The 18,557-nt window shown below is 41.3% G+C and overlaps 1 protein-coding gene across 2 annotated transcripts; it reads left to right on the forward strand.

Moving 5' to 3' along the window:
* Positions 1–1,678: 1,678 nt before the first annotated feature.
* On the forward strand, positions 1,679–17,127 carry spag1a (sperm associated antigen 1a). Of its 2 annotated transcripts, XR_013493561.1 has the most exons (9): positions 1,679–2,090; positions 4,416–4,515; positions 6,035–6,187; positions 7,256–7,413; positions 10,404–10,545; positions 11,821–11,947; positions 12,029–12,166; positions 13,723–13,926; positions 16,297–17,127. XR_013493561.1 is itself a non-coding variant. In XM_078175513.1 (8 exons), exons 1-8 carry the CDS (start codon positions 1,727–1,729, stop codon positions 13,726–13,728), a joined length of 1,188 nt encoding a protein of 395 aa, XP_078031639.1. In that variant the 5' UTR covers positions 1,679–1,726; the 3' UTR covers positions 13,729–17,127. The 2 variants fall into 2 exon arrangements, 1 of the variants encoding a protein (XP_078031639.1); XM_078175513.1 differs by having other exon boundaries at positions 13,723–17,127.
* Positions 17,128–18,557: the final 1,430 nt, after the last annotated feature.

An 18,557-nucleotide genomic window follows, 5' to 3' on the forward strand; every position in this document is an offset into this window, starting at 1 on the left:
AAAGGCTCATTTTTCTGAACTTTACAATTGTGCAGGATACCCTGACATCAATAGGAGATCAAATGTTGTAGAAGCACGCAGGGTCAAATTAGGCAGTAAAATAAAGTGGAAATACATCAACATAACATAATGCTGAGCATTATCCCCAAAGTCACAGGGCTACATCTCATACCCACACCTCCTCCCACCTCCCTCCATCCACAGAGACCCATCACTCTTCAGTCATTTCAATGTGCTGCGGTTGGACTGTTGTGCTATGATAGTCATGGGTGCAGATCTGATGACAAGTTTGGGGGGGACACAATCAGTTGTGATTTTTTTTTTAATTGCACGCGTGCAAATCATGCCCACAGAGCGCTTGAGATTGCCAGCATATTTCACGATTTCATAGAGGCTCATCACCATCACCAAGTCATTCAAAAAGCACTACAAAGAGAATCATATGCTTACCTTTACTGTTTATTTCTCTTAAACAGCCAGTAGTACATGGAACCAGCCATCACCCTCCTTTTCACTGCTTCGCTGTTAGTTAATGCTACTTCTAGTTTCAAGGTCTCAGGCATGTTATGTCCACTCACGTTTTCATCTCTCGCCTCTCACGGATTCCCATTTCTCCTCATCATCTTCCCTTTCTCCCAGTATATAGGACTACTGTATACATTTGTTCAATTTCAATCATTTAAGCTATTTAGAATTGGGGGGACAATTTGTGTTTTTCAGAATTTGGGGGGGACATGTCCCCCCCGTCCCCCCCAGGATCTGCACCCATGATGATAGTTTGTTTTAAAGCCGATACCGATGACGTGCCGAAATTATTGTGCATTCCTGAAATGTATATATATATATACATGGAGGAAGAGTATTTCTTTTGCACCTTTTTAAGGTACAATGGAGTGGTGCACAGCTTTAAACAAGATGGCATCTAATAATTAATTTCATCAGTTTTTTTTTTTAAATTAATCTATAAAATGTTTTATAATAAAAGACGTGTTCAAAATGATTTCCCTTGTTTTGCTTTCTGATATTTTCACAGCAGATATTTTGACTTGTTACAGTGTGAACAGCACAGGTGTTACTAATAACATTAATGCTGGCCTAGTTTAGTTCCAGTGTCCCAGTAAGTCATCATGACATTAATCCAGCATGCATGATAAACCCTGAAACTGAAGCAGCTAATTTATTATTATTTACAGCAGTGCTTTTCATACTGTGACGTTAAACTGTCGCCTAAAAAGAGTTTTAATTTATCATGAAATAAAAAAATAGATACAAGGCATTTTTTGTGAAGGTGTAAAGCGCAAATACTGAATTTGATCAGTGACAAAAGAGCATGTAAGAATATACAGTATTAAAATTGTAATGGGTTCACTCCTGTTATGTGGCATGGCTGCTCTTAATCTGCATCAAAGTGTCATGCATCTGTGTCTGCCCATTTGGTCCCTCAGTTTTTTTTTTATATATATTTCTGTCTGTATTGCTGTTTGTCTGTCCAGCCACCAAAACCTCTCCTCTGAAGCCGAATCTGAGGCTCTCCCATCACAGCTGTCCTACTGCAGCACTGCATCGCTGTGGCACTTCCCCCATCTGTGACGTCACACCTCACATCTCATCCAGGGGGCGTGTCCAGCAGAAATCCCCAACCAGGCTCAGATGTAGCTGCAGCTCCGCGAGAGGGAGAGGCAGGGAGGGAGGAAGAGTTTGAACACACTGCAGAGGGAGTGCAGCTATGGGGAACGCACAGGAGAAGCCTCCAGGCAGCGGAGGAGGAGGAGGAGGAGGAAGACCAGATCAGGCCACAGCAGGGACCGGGACGAGAAGCCGGGGTGGAGCCGGTGTGGAAAAGCCCCAGACTCAGAGAGCTCCAGGGAAGGGGGTGGCCAATGGCACTCAGAGGGAAAACAGCTCTGCTGGTGGACAAGGGAAGCAGGACAGCCCTGCAGTGGACACAAGTTATCTGGACGCCCCTGCTGGCGCTCTTCCTCCTCACCTGGCCCGGCTCAAGAATGCAGGGAACCACCTCTTCAAACATGGGCAATTTGGAGACGCCTTGGAGAAGTACACACAGGCCATTGATGGATGTGCAGAAGCAGGTGGGGAAGATATGAACAGTTGTGTATATTCACCTCATGAGCAGCATTTCATCCGAGGAGAAACACCTCTGTTCATTAGACACATTTATCTATCTGGTTTGTAGAAACAATTCTGGGTTGTTAATCTTATCATACACAATATACTGTACAACCAAAAAAAAAAAAAATTGAATTGATGTTGTCAGTGCCAGTTAAGTTGCATGCCATATAAGAGCTTATGTCAAAGTAAATAATAGTAATGAGTAGGGCTTATTTTCTCAATTAATCTATGACTTGTTTGGTCTTTGAAATGTCAGTAAACAGTGAAAATGCCTCGTACAGTTTCCTAAAACACAAGCTGAGATATTTGTCTGATCAACAGTGCGACACCCAGAGATATTCAGTTTACTGTTGTAGAAATTACACAATTTACTTTTTGTGAAGATGAAGTCTGTGTTATTCTGGTGTTTAGTTTAAAAATATATATATTTTAAAAGACGTCATTTTAACTCTAGTAAAAAGTCACACAGTAAAAACTTGAGTGATAATGTTTTAAAATTGTTACAGTAAAAATGTGTCACTCTGCTGTGCAACTTCTGATGGCCGTCAAGCAGAGATGTGGACTGGAGTCACAAATTTGATGACTTTAAACTTGACATGACCAAATTTATTGGACTTAAACACCAGTGACTCGTGACTTCACTTGAACTCGAGCCCTTTGACCTGAAAGTACGTCATAGCTTCCTCCAAGCCCAAAGACTTAAAAGTATGTTATTCAAAAAGTGTGCTACAAATCCATTCATTTCCCTTCATTTCCTGCATTAACATCAACGTCATTCATCCCCAGCACTTTGAAGTTTGAACCAATACCACAGCAACAAATCAAGTTGCAGGAGAAGACCTAACGTTACGTTCCTGAGTGCCTTTTGGATAAAATGATACCAAAGATAATTTTGGTCCCGTACTAAAACTATGCAGAGGTCAATAAAAAACAAACTGCAGTATATACAAAACGTGCATTTTGAAAATTACAGCAAAAGACGCAACAACTTCCAACTTTGACATCTGAAGTTGCACAAAGAACATTAGGTTGAGGCTAATATTAAGATAGTAAGTGAGCTAATGCTCAGCAAACCTTAGCTTAACAGCTAAGTTACTTTTTGACAAACTAGTTTTAAGAAATGAATGCAAATTTTAAAGAAGCATTTATGATTTTTGCACATTTAATTCATTTTTACTCCGTTAAAATGGCTTTACATTGGTTGAGGAGCGCATTAGCACTTGTTTAGGACTCAAAACTCAAGTTTCAGGAATTAAGACTTGACTTGGCTCTTGGCTTGGGACTTGAATGCAGACATTTGAGACTTACTTGTGACTTGCAAGACAATGACTTGGTCCCACCTCTGCTGCCATGTCAATAACGTAGAAACAATAACAAATCGGTGGCACAGAGACAGACAGGAAGCTTCTCCTAGCATCTGCGTACTAGCCTTTATTAGAGTATCAGATACAAGTTGACTCAGAGAGTCTTCTGGCTCCACAATCCACAGTATCCCATGTCAGTTTTGAATCCATCATGCTTGTCATGCTGCACAATTTCCTCCATTTACCAAATCTGCATGCAAGTGCTCACCGATCCTGGACTATAATTCTAGCACAGGATGAGTACAGGTCACTCCTCAGATCTGTCACCTGTCTGGATTTTCACTCTAACATCTAAAAAACTGCAGCTGAGACATGAGGCATCATTGGTGATCTGTGAGTGCAGTGTTGGCACGAGACAACACCGCTGACCGTAGATAGGAGTCATGAGCTGGTGAATGGGGGCTTTTAGGTGAGATTGAATGTCATGCTGCACCTTTAAGAGCACTCAGCCAACTTTTACTCTCATAGAGGGATCGCTTTTTTCTGCAGCACTGGAGACAGGCTGATAAGACTCATTTTCATAGACTTGACGGGAAAGGAAAGGAAAGCGATGAAAACAATATGCAGTTATGTCTTTTTATCAAAGTAAAAATGAAAGCAGAAATGTACTAGAGTATCATCACTGCTGTGTTGACATCAGCTTTCAGGCACTGAAGCAGCACCTAATGACTGATGCTCTGCTGGCAGTTGTGAAACTGCAGTGGAGACTTGGAGCAGAAAGGACAAAGCAGATAATGACTACAATTTATGTGTCTGCCTTTCACTCCCTCAGCATCTCTGGCCAGTGTACACTTTACAGTAAACTGTTTTTGTTGTCATATTCTCTCTCTGTAGCCACAAAGTACAGTAAAAGTTGGTGGCAGGATTGCTTTGTCAGCATCTGGTCTCTCAGATAAGTGGGTTTGTTTTGTTCCCCTGCAGGCATTGACAGCCCAGAGGACGTGTGTATCCTCTACTCCAACAGAGCCGCCTGTTACCTGAAGGATGGAAACAGCACAGACTGCATACAGGACTGTACCAAGTATGTGATGAGCTCTGCACATGCATGTTTCTGTCAGATTTAAAACACCATTCCACCAGTGTAGCATTGCACTTGTATATTTTTGTCAGGCTTATGATGGAAAGCGTTTTTAAAAAGACCAGAGATATTGTATTTTTTACTCCACACATTCTTCTTCCTTGTCTGAAAACTACATTACCCACAATGCAACTTAACCAGCAACAGCTAGGACAGAGATTTGGATGTGCTGTACTAGTAGCAGCTAATGCAGCCTCAAGCAGAGATGAGTAGCTCCCCACAGACGTCTGGTAACCTCGCTCCTTTCAAACTCTACACCCACAATTTTATTTTCATTTTCTAACTCTTAGTCTTCGACCCCAACCCACTGACTCAAGTGACATCACTTAAGGCAATTTATCAGATTTCATGCAGCTCCCTCTGCACCTACTGAAGGCTTACATGAGTTCCCCCTTAAAGCTACATTAGGACACTTTTATTAAAAATAACTCTTTGTTATATTTGCTGAAACTGCCACTATATTTACACAGCATTAAATGAGACTGTCTGCCTGCACTACTGCGTTGTAGTGCTTTTAATGGCCTCACTGCAGGAGAATAAAACAACCCACCAGAGCCGAGGGGTCTCTAACGCAGCTGTCAATCACTGCCTATGAACTGCAGTCAAACTAGTCAAATATGAATCAAGATTATTTCACTGCATTGCTTATTTCTCACCTAAAATGTTTTCAAAAACATATTTTAGTGTACTGTTTAGCTGTAAAATGAGAGTTTGTGACCCTGCTGCCATGTTGAAAACAGTTGAAGCACCAAGAATCACCCACAGATTGGACCAGCTTTCTCATTTTACAGCTAAACAGTACACTAAAATATGTTTCTAAAACATTTGAGGCGAGAAGTAGGCAGTGCAGTGCCAGAATAATGATTCATATAAGATCAGTGCTGCCTAGTTTGACAGTTTGACCACAGTTCATGAGCAGTGATCGACATGATTGACAGCTGCGTTCGAGAATCCTCGGCTCTGATTAGTTGTTTTTGGCGGGCAGCAGTAGATTCTAGGAAAATGCCATTAGAGGCAGTAGGAAGAGGAGGAGGGACATGATGATTTTCACAGACTATCTGTCTCATGTACTACTGTTTGGACGTTGTGACAGTTTCAGCAAATGTGACACAAAATTGCCTTTATAAAAGTTACCAACGACAGCTTTAAGATGGTGTTTGCAAGTTTTGTATTCCCCACTCTACATCCCGTTTTAGGTGGCAGACATAAGTTCTTACAGCTTCTAATTTTTCATATAATTCCTTCATGATTGTGTATTCAGTTTTAGTTTTACCTTCATTCCCCCCTTGTAAACTATAAATGTGCTACATGCCCGTTTTCAGCTGCAGGAATCTCTTTGTCTACGTACTCCCTCACATGTTTATGAATGGAGAGCTACAGATCAGCCCAGTTACACCTGCGACACAGTGTGCAGGTGTAGACGGTTTGATCCTCTGTCTGTGCCTCTCTCTGATCCTCTTAGGGCTTTGGAGCTGCAGCCCTTCTCGTTGAAGCCCCTGTTGCGCAGAGCTATGGCCTATGAGTCACTGGAGCGCTACAGAAAGGCCTACGTGGATTATAAGACCGTCCTGCAGATAGACACCGGGGTGCAGGCGGCTCACGACAGCGTCCACAGGTCAGCTGAGCACAACCACACATTATAAACTGTCGCCTGTTTCTGCTTGTTACATCGTCACACTGACGATTAACCATTCTATGATATTTTTTTACGTGCAGTTGTGTTGTACAGTGTTCACTTAATAAGGGTTGAAGAGCTTATTAATCATTGGTCATCTATTGACTGAAATTAAATACAAAATTCATACCTGTGTTTTCATTATTGTATATTCACCTGAAAGTAAGACTCATTGTGTTTTCATTACCTCATAATGAGCCATTTATATCTACATATGGAGCAGGCTCAAGCTCCCAGGATTAGCTCCGGACTTTAAAGCCAATTTACAAGGTGGTCACACTGTGCAGTCACAACGTCCGGGTCCGTCATGTGATGCCATGTGGCCCCAAATGACTTCTTCTCATCGACTTACATTGTGAAAGAGAGGTCTATAAATAAGTAGATGAATTTATTTTGAGCGCACAACCCTCATGTGACTCGTTTCACGATCAGGATTTGATCCGTTTGGTCCAACAACATTTGGAAAAGTCTAGATGAGCCACACGGTTGAATTTTTTCATCCACATTCAAGGTAGTGAAGGGCATAGGAATGAAAAGAGCCCCGCCTCCAATGCTGTATCCAGTTCTCTTTATACATCCATTAGCAGGTCCTCTTCCCCAGAGTCCGCCATATTGTTTCTACAGTAGCTCAGGAAAGACAAATCAAACACTGGCTCGAAATAGGGCTATTTGTATTTTCGCGTCAGCCACCGTAGTTCTCCAACATGCTTGCCACTTGGGGAAGTTTCAGTTGGTTGCAATCTGCAACCTCACGGCTAGATTCCACTAAATCCTTCACACTAGACCTTTAAAGGGCCGACTCACTTATGAGTAGAAGTGCTATTTTCCTACTTTAGTTTCAGGGTCCTAGTATGCTGTCTCTCTGTCACACTGTCACTGTTACTGGAACATTTCACTGAGCCGTAGTTAATGTTCTCTCTGAGCATCACAGTGAAGCCCAGCATTATTCTAGCTAATTACACTCTCCGTGCTCACACTGCATGTTGTACTCTCCGCGTCCTCTGCCAGGATCACCAAGATGCTTATCGAGCAGGACGGACCCGAGTGGAGAGAGAAGCTTCCGGAGATTCCCACCGTCCCTCTGTCCGTCCAGCTGCAACACAGAGACAAACCGGTCAGCGCCGAAGTGGCTCAAGCCCGAGCCGCCAGGGCTGCGCAGGAGGAAGGTGAGTGACATCACTTCCTCTTAGCTCAGTGAGGAGTGGTGCATTTTAAATACAAACATGCGCTGAGGGCACATAACCTCCAAGTGTGTCCCCTAAACTGTTCACAAGCACATGTACCTACACTCTGCAGGATTCTAGGATTTGTATCATTATGTATATCTGTAATTTACTTGTTTTCTAAAAAAGGTCTTGTTCTACCTTTTTTGTTTTACTTGAACACAATTGTTTATTTCAAATATTGCCTGATGAGTTTTGGGTGGTAAACCCTGAAATAATACCCTTAAATCATGGAATCATAAGGCAGCAGCAGAAGTCGGTCAGTGAGAATCAGTGTGTCAGTGCTGATGAGCAGTGGTGAAGGCACTCCAGCTGGGAGATATGGTGTGTGTGTGTGTGTGTGTGTCTGGGTGGATCATCAATAATGCAGATGGGAAGGCGATCCACACAGAGTGTAGCGCTGCTGTAATGGAACAATCCAGGTCAAGTTTCCTGTCGACTACTGCTGCTCATCACACAGACCAGGAGGTTCCACATGTATCATATATTCAAATATATTTAAATACGTATGGTCGAGTATAAAAAAGCACACACATACACTATAAAAATGAACACACACACACACACACACACACACACGTCCATAAACACTTAACGAATATAGAGCATAGACAGAACAGAGCTAATCTCTGAATAGCACACTGCTGTTGCTGGGGAAACAGATAGGAAGTGGTCCATCTCATCAGTATTAAACTCTTCATATTTGTTGATTAAATCCTGTTTTGTAAGAGCAGATTTTTATGCTTTTAGATAAAGAAAAATACCAGAAGATCCCAACCTCTGTAGTTCTGACCACAGACTCTAAGTCAGTATCTTGATAATCACACTGAAATGCTGTGTTTTTTGGCATCTGGTGTTTAGTTTGGTTTAGTTGCACACATGCACAAATATAAAAAAGAAAATAAAAATGTAAAAAAAAATTAGGCTTTTACTGATGTATGCTGGTTTGTTGACACGTGGCCCTCGCATTTAATATCCAAAATATACAGAGACATTTTTGTGCTCATCTGTATGTGATGGGCAACTGTAACTGTTGTCGATGAGGGCCTGATCCCTTGTAGGCAGCCTGGCGTGCTCTAGATTTGATTCAGTGCTCATACATTTGTGTCAGACTGTAATGCTCGCTTGTTTGGTTTTGATACCCACATGGAGGTTTGATATGGTCATTAACTGATTATCATGTTGCAGATGATGTAATGCAAGTAGATGCTACATGCCTGCAGCCATGAGTGTGTCTTGTTTGCAACAAGAGTCACAAAGACTTTCATGACGAAGCAGACGTGCCAAATTAATAGAAATGTACAATTTACAAAAAACTTTGTTTGCAAGTTGATGGTGGGAGGTTGTTCCAAAGAGGCAGACCTCTGTAATGATCATTTTAATGGTGTCACAGTCTTCCCACACCCATTCAGCAATTCTCTACCTGTCCACCAGATGCCCCCCTGAATTTCCACCTGCTCCAGTTACCTGACTCCCTCGTCCACACGCTCACCTGTTTCCACTTTCCCTCGTCTGCACTGCAGTAACCCCTTTCCCTCCAGTCCCAGTCACCTGACCTCCCAGTCGTGTCACTGTGACCATTTAAAACAAGCAGCTTCAGTTCATGTAGATCAGCAGGTCTGGTCACTGTGCTCTCTTCAGAAGATAATGGTTTGCTTAAAAACTAGATACGTGAACTTTTTATTACAATTCGCAGTTCTCTTACTCTCCTGATGCTGCCTGCACGTTTGATACTATACTGTTGTATTTTTTCATTGTTCAGATAGTAAAAGCCAGCCTCAGATTCACTCTCGTTTGGCGTTTCATCTCACTATATTTGCAGGTTTGGTCAGTGCTGTCTTTTGGATTCCTGCTGCTTATGGTCTGGCATCTGGTCGCTACCTTTTTATAAAGCCTTGACCTCACCTGAGCGCTGTGGAGGAACAAACCTATAAACACCAGGAGCACAGAAAATAAGAAGAAAATAAGAATAAGAAGTACAGGCAGAGAGATAAATACACCACCACACACTGAGAGTGGGTAATTAGAGATTGAGATCATAAATTCTGTGTGACTCTATTCATTGTTTTGCTTTTTTGGAAAATCTTGCACAGTATATTTTTTTCTTTTGGTACTGAAAATACATTTTTGGTCATCAAAATGAGAGCTCCAGGAGGTATCACATTTTAGATTATAGTACTTTTTTCCCCTTTTTTCAGGTTTCTTCATCCCCATAAAAAATCTGATTTAGGTTAATGAAAAATATACTGTGTTTATTAGGTTGGATAAATATGGTTGTTCATTTATAAACAACAGCACCTAAAACACTAAGACTAAAAGAGGAGAAACAGCTGTTTGTGGGATGTTTTTATCTGCCTCAGAGGTGATTGATTAAGAATACTGGTGTTTTGCCCATCAGTTTCAGCTACAGAGTATTTTTTAGAATAAAAAGTCTGAAGACAGGTGTTGCACTGTGCAAAGCAGCATGTGGTATTATTGACAGGCCTCTAAGCCAGAGTAAAAAATAACCTTGGGTACATGTACTACACAGCAAGTGCGAATTTCAAGCCATGATGTGTCAGTTTTTCTCTCTCACTAGATAAGTATTTGTGTATATGTATCCATGGGTCTATGGATATGTTAAACCATCTGTGTGTTTCCCCAAGTCTTTCTCAGCACAGCAGAGAGCTCAGTAAGCAGGAGTTGACTCATCCCCTCTGGTCCATTCAGACTGGTGCTGCTGCTGACAGGCTGATGGATTTATTGATCACTCTTAGAAAAGATTGTTCGCTGAGCTGATGGAAAAGCATCTTAGAAGACAAACAATGTTCAACACAGTCTGCCCTGACATGTGTATCATCTCCATATTAACCTCCACTGAAACTGAAGATTGTTTTTTTCTTTCAGATGTTTCAGTCCTGAATTGATGCTAAATTGCGATTTTCTGTCCACAGCCAGAAGAAAAGACGCCCGCTTTACTTTACTGAAACGAGAAGGCAACGACCTGGTCAAGAAAGGCCACTTTCAGGAAGCTCTGGAAAAGTACTGTGAATGTCTCACATTGAAACCTGATGAATGTGCCGTCTACACAAACAGGTAGGCATGAAAAAACCCCGGCGTGCAACTTTGACCCTTGACTGCAAACACATGAGAACATAGTCACTGAATTAAACACTGTGTGTCGCCTTTTACACTTTAAGTCTTAAGGCATTTTCACTGTCACAGACAAATTCTAACAAAATTACAAGAAATACACTCATGAGAGTTTTAAGTCTGTGAGCTGTGATCCTGATTGTTTGGTGTAAGGTGGTCTTTAAACTCAGCTCCAGCTGTTTTAAGTCATTTTTGCTTCTTGTCGTTTTGACAAAATTAAACATGTTTAATGTTATTGTAAGTTTTTAGTCTTGGCTCATGCAAACAGTGAACATTGTCAACAACCAGAAGGCATGCTCTCTCCAGCACCAAACAGGAAGCAGCAAAACAGGTAGACAGTAAACATGGAGGGGATTCTGGGAGGTGCAGGACTGTGAACTTGTGCTGTGGAAAAGGAGGAGAAACTGCTGGAGCTGTGGAGTGAACAGGAGTGTTTAATTCAGCCTTTATCTGATCCACCAACCAGCACTTATTTTACTGAGAAATCTTATATTTTGAAACGGTTGGCTTCTCATTCCCAGCCTCCTGAAATGGAGCAGCTAACCAGTGGAGTCGAGTTGAGGCAGCAAAATCCAAAATGTAAAGTTTGTACGCAAATAAAGTTTAAATTTACTGATTATATTGATGCTGAATTGACAACAGTACTGTCAACATGTATCACCTTTTATCGTGTGCTGCTGGACATATGTGTTTTTGTGGACGTGTGAGGAATTTTTAAATATGTCATTTTACTTAAAGGTAGGGTGGTGTAATTTTTATCACCAGGAGCGAGATGGGAAATAATCTCAAAAGGAATTTAGTTGTAATCTTGCAAATAGTACAAATATATCCTGCAAGATCCCCATGTCTTTGCAAAATCTTATAATGTGTGACTAAAACCTCCAGTCTTCTAGTGTATGGTAGGCAATAGAGGCACAGGTAAACACTGTAGGTAAAATGGATTGGGAAAAAAATGGTGTAAGTGAGTCTACAATATCTGCTGTTGAGCCAGTAAGTAGCTCCATAGACTGTAAAAACGGAGATCACAGCTCTGGATGTAACATAATGTTGATTCAACAACAGTCTGATCTCCTTTAAGGACAGTATAATGTGAGAAACAGCAGAGGGCACCACATGACCATCCATCCATATTTTCCATTACCTGCAGCAGCATCCTGAATGTCAACAGTGGACATGCTGCTTTCACTGACCCTTTTCTTCTTCTGTACTTTTCGTCAGAGCCATTTGTTTCCTGAAACTAAATCGCTTTGAAGAGGCCAAACAGGACTGTGACTCTGCGCTGCAGCTTGAGCCGAGCAACAAGAAAGCCTTCTACAGACGAGCCCTGGCTTTTAAGGGTTTACAGGTGCACAACACACACATTCAGGATCTGTGCATTTATTCATGATGATATTCTCCACTCACTCTATTAATTTCTTCTTTCCAGGACTACCTGTCGGCCAGCAGTGACCTCCAGGAAGTCCTCCAGCTGGATCCGAAGGTTCGGGAGGCCGAGCAGGAGCTTGAGGTGGTGACAAGCCTGCTGAGACAGAGCCTGATGGACAGCACTGCACATACACACAGGGTAAAAGATTTGTTGATGTGCGCACACTCAAACCTCTGCAAGAAGTCACTGAGTGAGTCTAAAGAACAGGGAAAAAACTGGTTTTAAATTAAAAAAAAATATTTGTAGTTGATCTCTTTAAAAAAAACAACTAATATATACTTGTAAAAAGCAAGATATAGGTTATCAAATATGTCTTGAAACAATGTTTTGAAAACAGTATTAGGTTTTTGTCAACACTGTGAGACACCAAAGATTGTCATAATTAAGTTCAGCAGAGATATTATTTGCATAAAACATTTTTCTCATGTTTAAATTATCCATAAAAGTCTTAAAATGAATGAAACATTAACAAATTATTATCAATTGTAATTTTTTATTTAACTTTGAAAAGCTTTCAGATAATTCTTATTTGCAATTTTTTATTTATTGAAACGAAATCTGTGGAAAATAAACTCATTACATAAGAGACAAGAAAAATTAGGAAAATTAGAAACTTAAAATGACGGATTTTCAATTTTCAGTTGTGATCTTTTTTTATTTTTTGGAGAAAATGCTAAATCCCTGAAAGCACAAACTTACTTATTAACTTATCAACTTATTCATTTTGGAAAACCAAACACTAAAGACAAATTAGAGGCCATGTTTCTTCAGGATCACACCAGCGATCTGCGTATTAAAAAAAATGTGGGCCAGGGGCGTAAAGTTGTGGGACAGTGGCCCCTTCCCGACTTCCTACCCTCCTACTTCCACCACCCTTGCTCCGACCACACCCATCTGTGAAGCTGGCCTTCATTTTGATCTCAACTACACATGTGTAAAGTTTCGTGACTGCATCTTGCACGGTTGTGATGCTATCACGCTGTCAACAGACATATAAACACCTGGGACAGCATCTGCTGTGATGACATACACATAGACTTACAAGGTGATAAACTACACCAGTCGTGTTGTCACAGCTTGTAACAATAAGCAAACACTGATACTGTAAAGACAAATAAAAAAGATATATTGTGCCAATGACAATATATCAAAAGATATATTGTGTACTCTGGAGTCGACGGACGCACCAGTATGTCCACATCACATGACCGATTTAAGATGACATAGCAGCAAGACGCAGCCCTGCTGAGTCTCCGTTTCAACTTTGTGTCAAAAGTGCGAACTTCAAACTATATACCAGTTTTAAATTGTGTTGATAGGCCAAGTAAAACCAGACTTATGATAGATAATTTACGCCATGCTTTTTCCTGAATATCTGTCGTCACATTTGGTGTGCGTTCGTGCAGGAACAAACATGACACCCCCTTTCCTATTGGTGGTGTTTTTGTGTGATTTTAGGTCCAATGTGTTAATACAGTAAGTCAAAATGAAAAAATTAACTGTAAAGTCACACAGGTGAGGTTGTGCTGAAACAATGACACCAATCAAGGCAAGCTAAACAGTTTTTAAGGTGAAATTTTAAAGGTAAAATCAAAAGTAGTCAAAAACGGCCAATTATACCCTTGACCCTAAAGAGTTAAAACATACGCACACACACAAACACTAAGAGGCTGACTTTTGCTCATTTCCTCCAGGTTTGATGTTTGTGGAGGAATATGGAGGCAGAGGAATGAAACAGGTGTGGACACGTACTGTACTGTAGCAGCTATGGAGGAAAAGGACTCTTAAAGCCATCAAATGAAGTAAGTGAGACCTGTTCAAATGGAAATGACTGGCGTTGACTCCGGGGACGGGCTCCTTGGATGACCAGCTTTTCAGCTCTGCACCATCTGCAACGTGTACGAACCACACACACACACACAACCTTACATAACAGGCAGCTTTATTTAAAAAAGGCTAACATCAAGGTACTTGTGGCCTGCTTTGCACTATAAATCATTCACATTATGATGTAACGTACTGTACATACAGGTTCATGCAACAGGCTGCACAGCGCTGTTTTATGGTGGCGTAACACGGGGAAAGTGTTATATGTGTGTATTATGTGTGCCTTATTGAGATTTTTACCACAGTAAGGATGAAATACGCCAAGATTAAAAGTTTTACTTTGATGTGTTTGGTTCACTGAGCTCAAGACAAAAAGCGCCGACAGAATCTGATCAGACTCAGCTGTGTTGTGTGTGAAGATAGGGAACTCCCAGACAGTTTTAAAAAGTTCAACGACATCTGGTTCAATCTTGAAAAAAACAAAATCCAAGGCAACTCTTCTCTGGTGCAAAAGTTAAAAGGCCTTTATTAAATGGCTAGTTCATGATGAACATTAAAATCACCAACATGTTTCGGCCATGCTCACTGGCCGACATCTGGTTCAGTCTTTGTGCATCAAGGGTTTCAGCTATTTCAAGATATTTGTCATGTTACATGTATTTTCAGCTGCTATTAAAAAAGATAAGCCAACATCTTACTAATTACTTACTTACTAAATATTTCTACAGCTAAACACCCTCTGAAGTGAGGCACTGAAAATACAATTTAAGAGAATCCCCACAGTTAAAGGGACAGTTCACCCCAAAATCAAAAACATATATTTTTCCTCTTACCTGTAGTGCTATTTTTCACATGCATATTTTATCGGCCATAGAATTGTCTGCCTTCTCTTGAATATAATGGAACTAGATGGCACTCAGCTCGTGGTGCTCAAAACACCAAAATAACACATTTGAAAAACTCATCAGCAATGTCTCTTTGTAGAAATCATGACCCAGTTACTCAAGATAATCCACAGACCTTGTTGTGAGCAGTTTCATGTAGGAACTATTTTCTTTCTACTGAACTACACCGCCAATTGTATCACTGCACAGAAGGAAGTGTGCATCTGCTCATGCGTTGGGGCTTGTGCTTGTGACAGCATGAGATGCAAACATTAAAGGTGTTATCCTTGGCTGAGCTGTAATGTGAACTAGCAGTAGATGCATGCTGTCATACCAGTACTGGTTCTGGTACCTGGACTTCAGTACAGGTACCCAACAGTACCTGTTTCTGTACTTACATTTCTCTGTAATAGTAGTACACTTCAGTTCAATTTTGCTCCTCTGCTCTTTTCTAATTAGCCAAAGAGCTAATCTTCTCTGTCTGTCTGCGTGTGTGTGTGTGCATGTGCGTCTGCTTGTCTAGCAGTGATACTGGGCTATCACTGAAATAATATAGAAAAGAAAATAGACCAGATGTCAAAACTATGCTGGCAGATCGGCATTGCAGCAATAGTTTTGGCTCGCTGGGAAGCCGATGAAGTGGCCGATGGAGTGACCGATGAAGTGACCGATGGAGTGTCTGATGAAGCGGCCGATGAAGTGACTGATGGAGTGACCGATGGAGTGTCTGATGAAGCGGCCGATGAAGTGACTGATGGAGTGACCGATGAAGCCGCCGATGGAGTGGCTGATGGAGCGGCCGATGAAGCGGCTGATGGAGTGTCTGATGAAGTGACCAATGGAGTGACCGATGAAGCAGTTTTAAAGCTCTGTGGCTGGCTTCCAGGCTTCGGGGTGCTTCATGGCCCTTCTGCCTCTGGTGAAAACCAGCTGCTTTCACCCAGGTACCGGGTACTGACTTACGTGCTGACATTTGACACCAATAGATCTAACGTTAATTGGTACTCAGTAGTAACAACATAATTCAGTCAGTGCGATACCCAACCCTAGTAGTGATACAATTGTTGGGTGTAGTTCCATAGAAAGAAAATAGTTCCTATATGAAACTGCTCACAACAAGGTCTGTGGATTATCTTGAGTAACCGGGTCATGATTTCTGGAAAGAGACAATGCTGTTGAGTTTTTCAAAAGTTTTTTTTTTTTTTTTTTGGCGCTTTGAGCACCACAAGCCCAGTGCCATCTAGTTCTATTATATCCAAGAGAAGGCAGACATCTTATGGCTGATATCTTCAACACTCAGCAACTCACACTAAAACAATCCAGACTGATGAATAGCACTACAAGTAAGAGGAAAAATATATAGTTTTGATTTTAAGGGTGAACTGTCCCTTTAAAATATTCCCTGAGCTCAGTTATTGTTAATCATTTAACTGTCAATTGATTGGTTTAGTAAATATAAGTTAGCGTTACATAATTACTTACTGTAAGACTTATTGTAGGTCTCAGGTTCAATCTTGAATGTAACCACGGTGACTGCGTGTCTTTGTGTGTGAACAGGTGTACAGTATTTACGTTTGGAGAGTCTCTCATCAGAATATACAGTTTTATTAACGGCTTTGAACTCAACAGTCGGGACACAAGAGACGTAATCTGCAGGGTGATGACACAGCTTGTTGTCTGGCCTCTACATCAACTGATTTAAGTCTCTTAAACTAAAATGATTCGGGATGCTGCAGGCTGGGAACCTACACAACAACAACAACATAACTCCTCTATGAGCTCTTCAGGTGTATATTCAGACGTTTAGCCCTGCAGCCATGATCCACATACACAGGTGTTTTCACTTTATTTGCCTAATTAGAGCTTCCCCCAGGTCAGTGCTTGATTGACAGTTACCTGACTTGCCTGGTTGTATTTTCAAACCTGTTTGAGGGACATTAGACTTCTGTCACTCTTGGTAGCAGACTGAGTTTCGTGCCTTCACTTAACATCAATAGCGGCAGATCTAACTTACCAAAATCACTGTAAACACCTGTGTGGGTGTGCAGGGCATTTAAATATCTGTCTTTTGAATCCTATCCATTCCTGTGCTTTCTGAACATCCCATGTCAGCCCTGTAACACAAAACAAAATGTAAATCTATGTATAGCACAATGTGCCACATCGTTTATTTCATTCATACTTGTATGTATTATTACACTTGATCCAATCTGAATTGATCTGTTACCCATTGTTTTCCTTGTGTTGTCCAAATAAAAGCATAAAAATCTCAACTAAATCGAAACACTTGAGGCTTGAAGTGTTGCTTCGTGGAATGTAAGAGCATGTACTGTATGTAAATAGTTTGGATGCAAATGTAAATAATAAACTGCTTTGTGGATGCTTTAATGAGACCTTTGTTTGTTTTGTAAACAGCATGTGTAATAGCCAGAGGGAAACAACACTGCAGAAAAACTGGTAAAAACATTGACACTGTTTTGCTGATCTCTGTTTACGTGGTGTGTTATAATAACCTCTACCCACAGCTGTTAAAGGAATACTTCACCCCCTGAATGACCATTTGTTTATCAATTGCTCACCCTATGTTACGTTTAATTTGTGAAGACAAATTTGTTTTTCTCACATGCCTCTATGGTGAACAAAGAATCCAAAAACTGAGAACATGAATTGAAGTCATAGAGCCATATTTTAACAACAGCAAAACTACACCAATGAGGCAAAACAAGTAAATAACATTGATGGTTTCGTTATAATACATTGTTCGGCTGGGAAACCTTTGGTCCTAGCATTCATGTGGATGCCCCTTTACGCACTCCACCCACCTAAACATTGTTGTAGACCAAGTACCCCCACTCATTGCAACAGTGCCCCTGATGGCAGTGGCACTGCGAGGCAATGCACCATGCCACACCATAAACTGCTCAGGAATGGCCAAATGAATCTGACAAAGAGTTCAAGGCATCAACCAAGCTTTCAAATTCCCCAGATCCCAATCTGATCAAGCATCTGTGGGACAAACCGGTGCCCCAAAGGTCCTTTGTCTGGGCCTCAACAGGTCAGAGCCAAGTCCGATCTACGGTGGAGCCTCTGACCTGTCGAGGCCTGGACAAAGGACATTTGGTGGCGTCTGGCACCAAGGCATTGTTGATGAACCTTTGAGTCCTGTTCAATCAGATTGGGATCTGGGGAATTTGGAGGCCAGGTTGACGCCTTGAGCTTAGTCACGTCTGCCGAGCCCTGGTGTGGCATGATGCATTGTCCTGCCTGGGGAGGCACTGCCATCAGGGAGTGCCGTTGCCATGAGGGGGTTTATTTGTCCTGCGATAGTGTTTAAGTGGGTGGTGCGAGTCAAGTGGCATCTACATGAATGCCAGGACCCAAGGTTCCTCAGAAGAACATTGCATTGTAACAAAATAATCAAAGTTATTCACTTCATCTGTTAGTAGTTTTAATGTTTTGGCTGATTGGTGTATATCAAAACATCTGTTTACAAACTCTCACACAACTCGTACGGTATTGCCAAGTCTCATTTATCCAGCCGTATGCGTAGTACTTCACAAACAGACAGCACTTTCCAACAGTGTGAAACTTATCCACATTTCCTTCAAAGCCAGACTCCATTGACAAAAACAGTAATTTAGCCTCGCTAAACACAGGAGCTGCTGGTCTACCACTGCCTCGATTTAGTTGGCTGTGTTGTTGTCTGACTTTGGTGTATTCGAATTATCCTTTTAAGACACCAAAGTCACACGATAACCCAAACAAATTAACTGATGGAGGCAGTGGTAGAGCAGCAGCTCCTGTGTTTAGTGAGGCAA

Source organism: Epinephelus lanceolatus, chromosome 16 (assembly GCF_041903045.1).
Source record: "Epinephelus lanceolatus isolate andai-2023 chromosome 16, ASM4190304v1, whole genome shotgun sequence".
NCBI classification, from domain to species: domain Eukaryota; kingdom Metazoa; phylum Chordata; class Actinopteri; order Perciformes; family Serranidae; genus Epinephelus; species Epinephelus lanceolatus.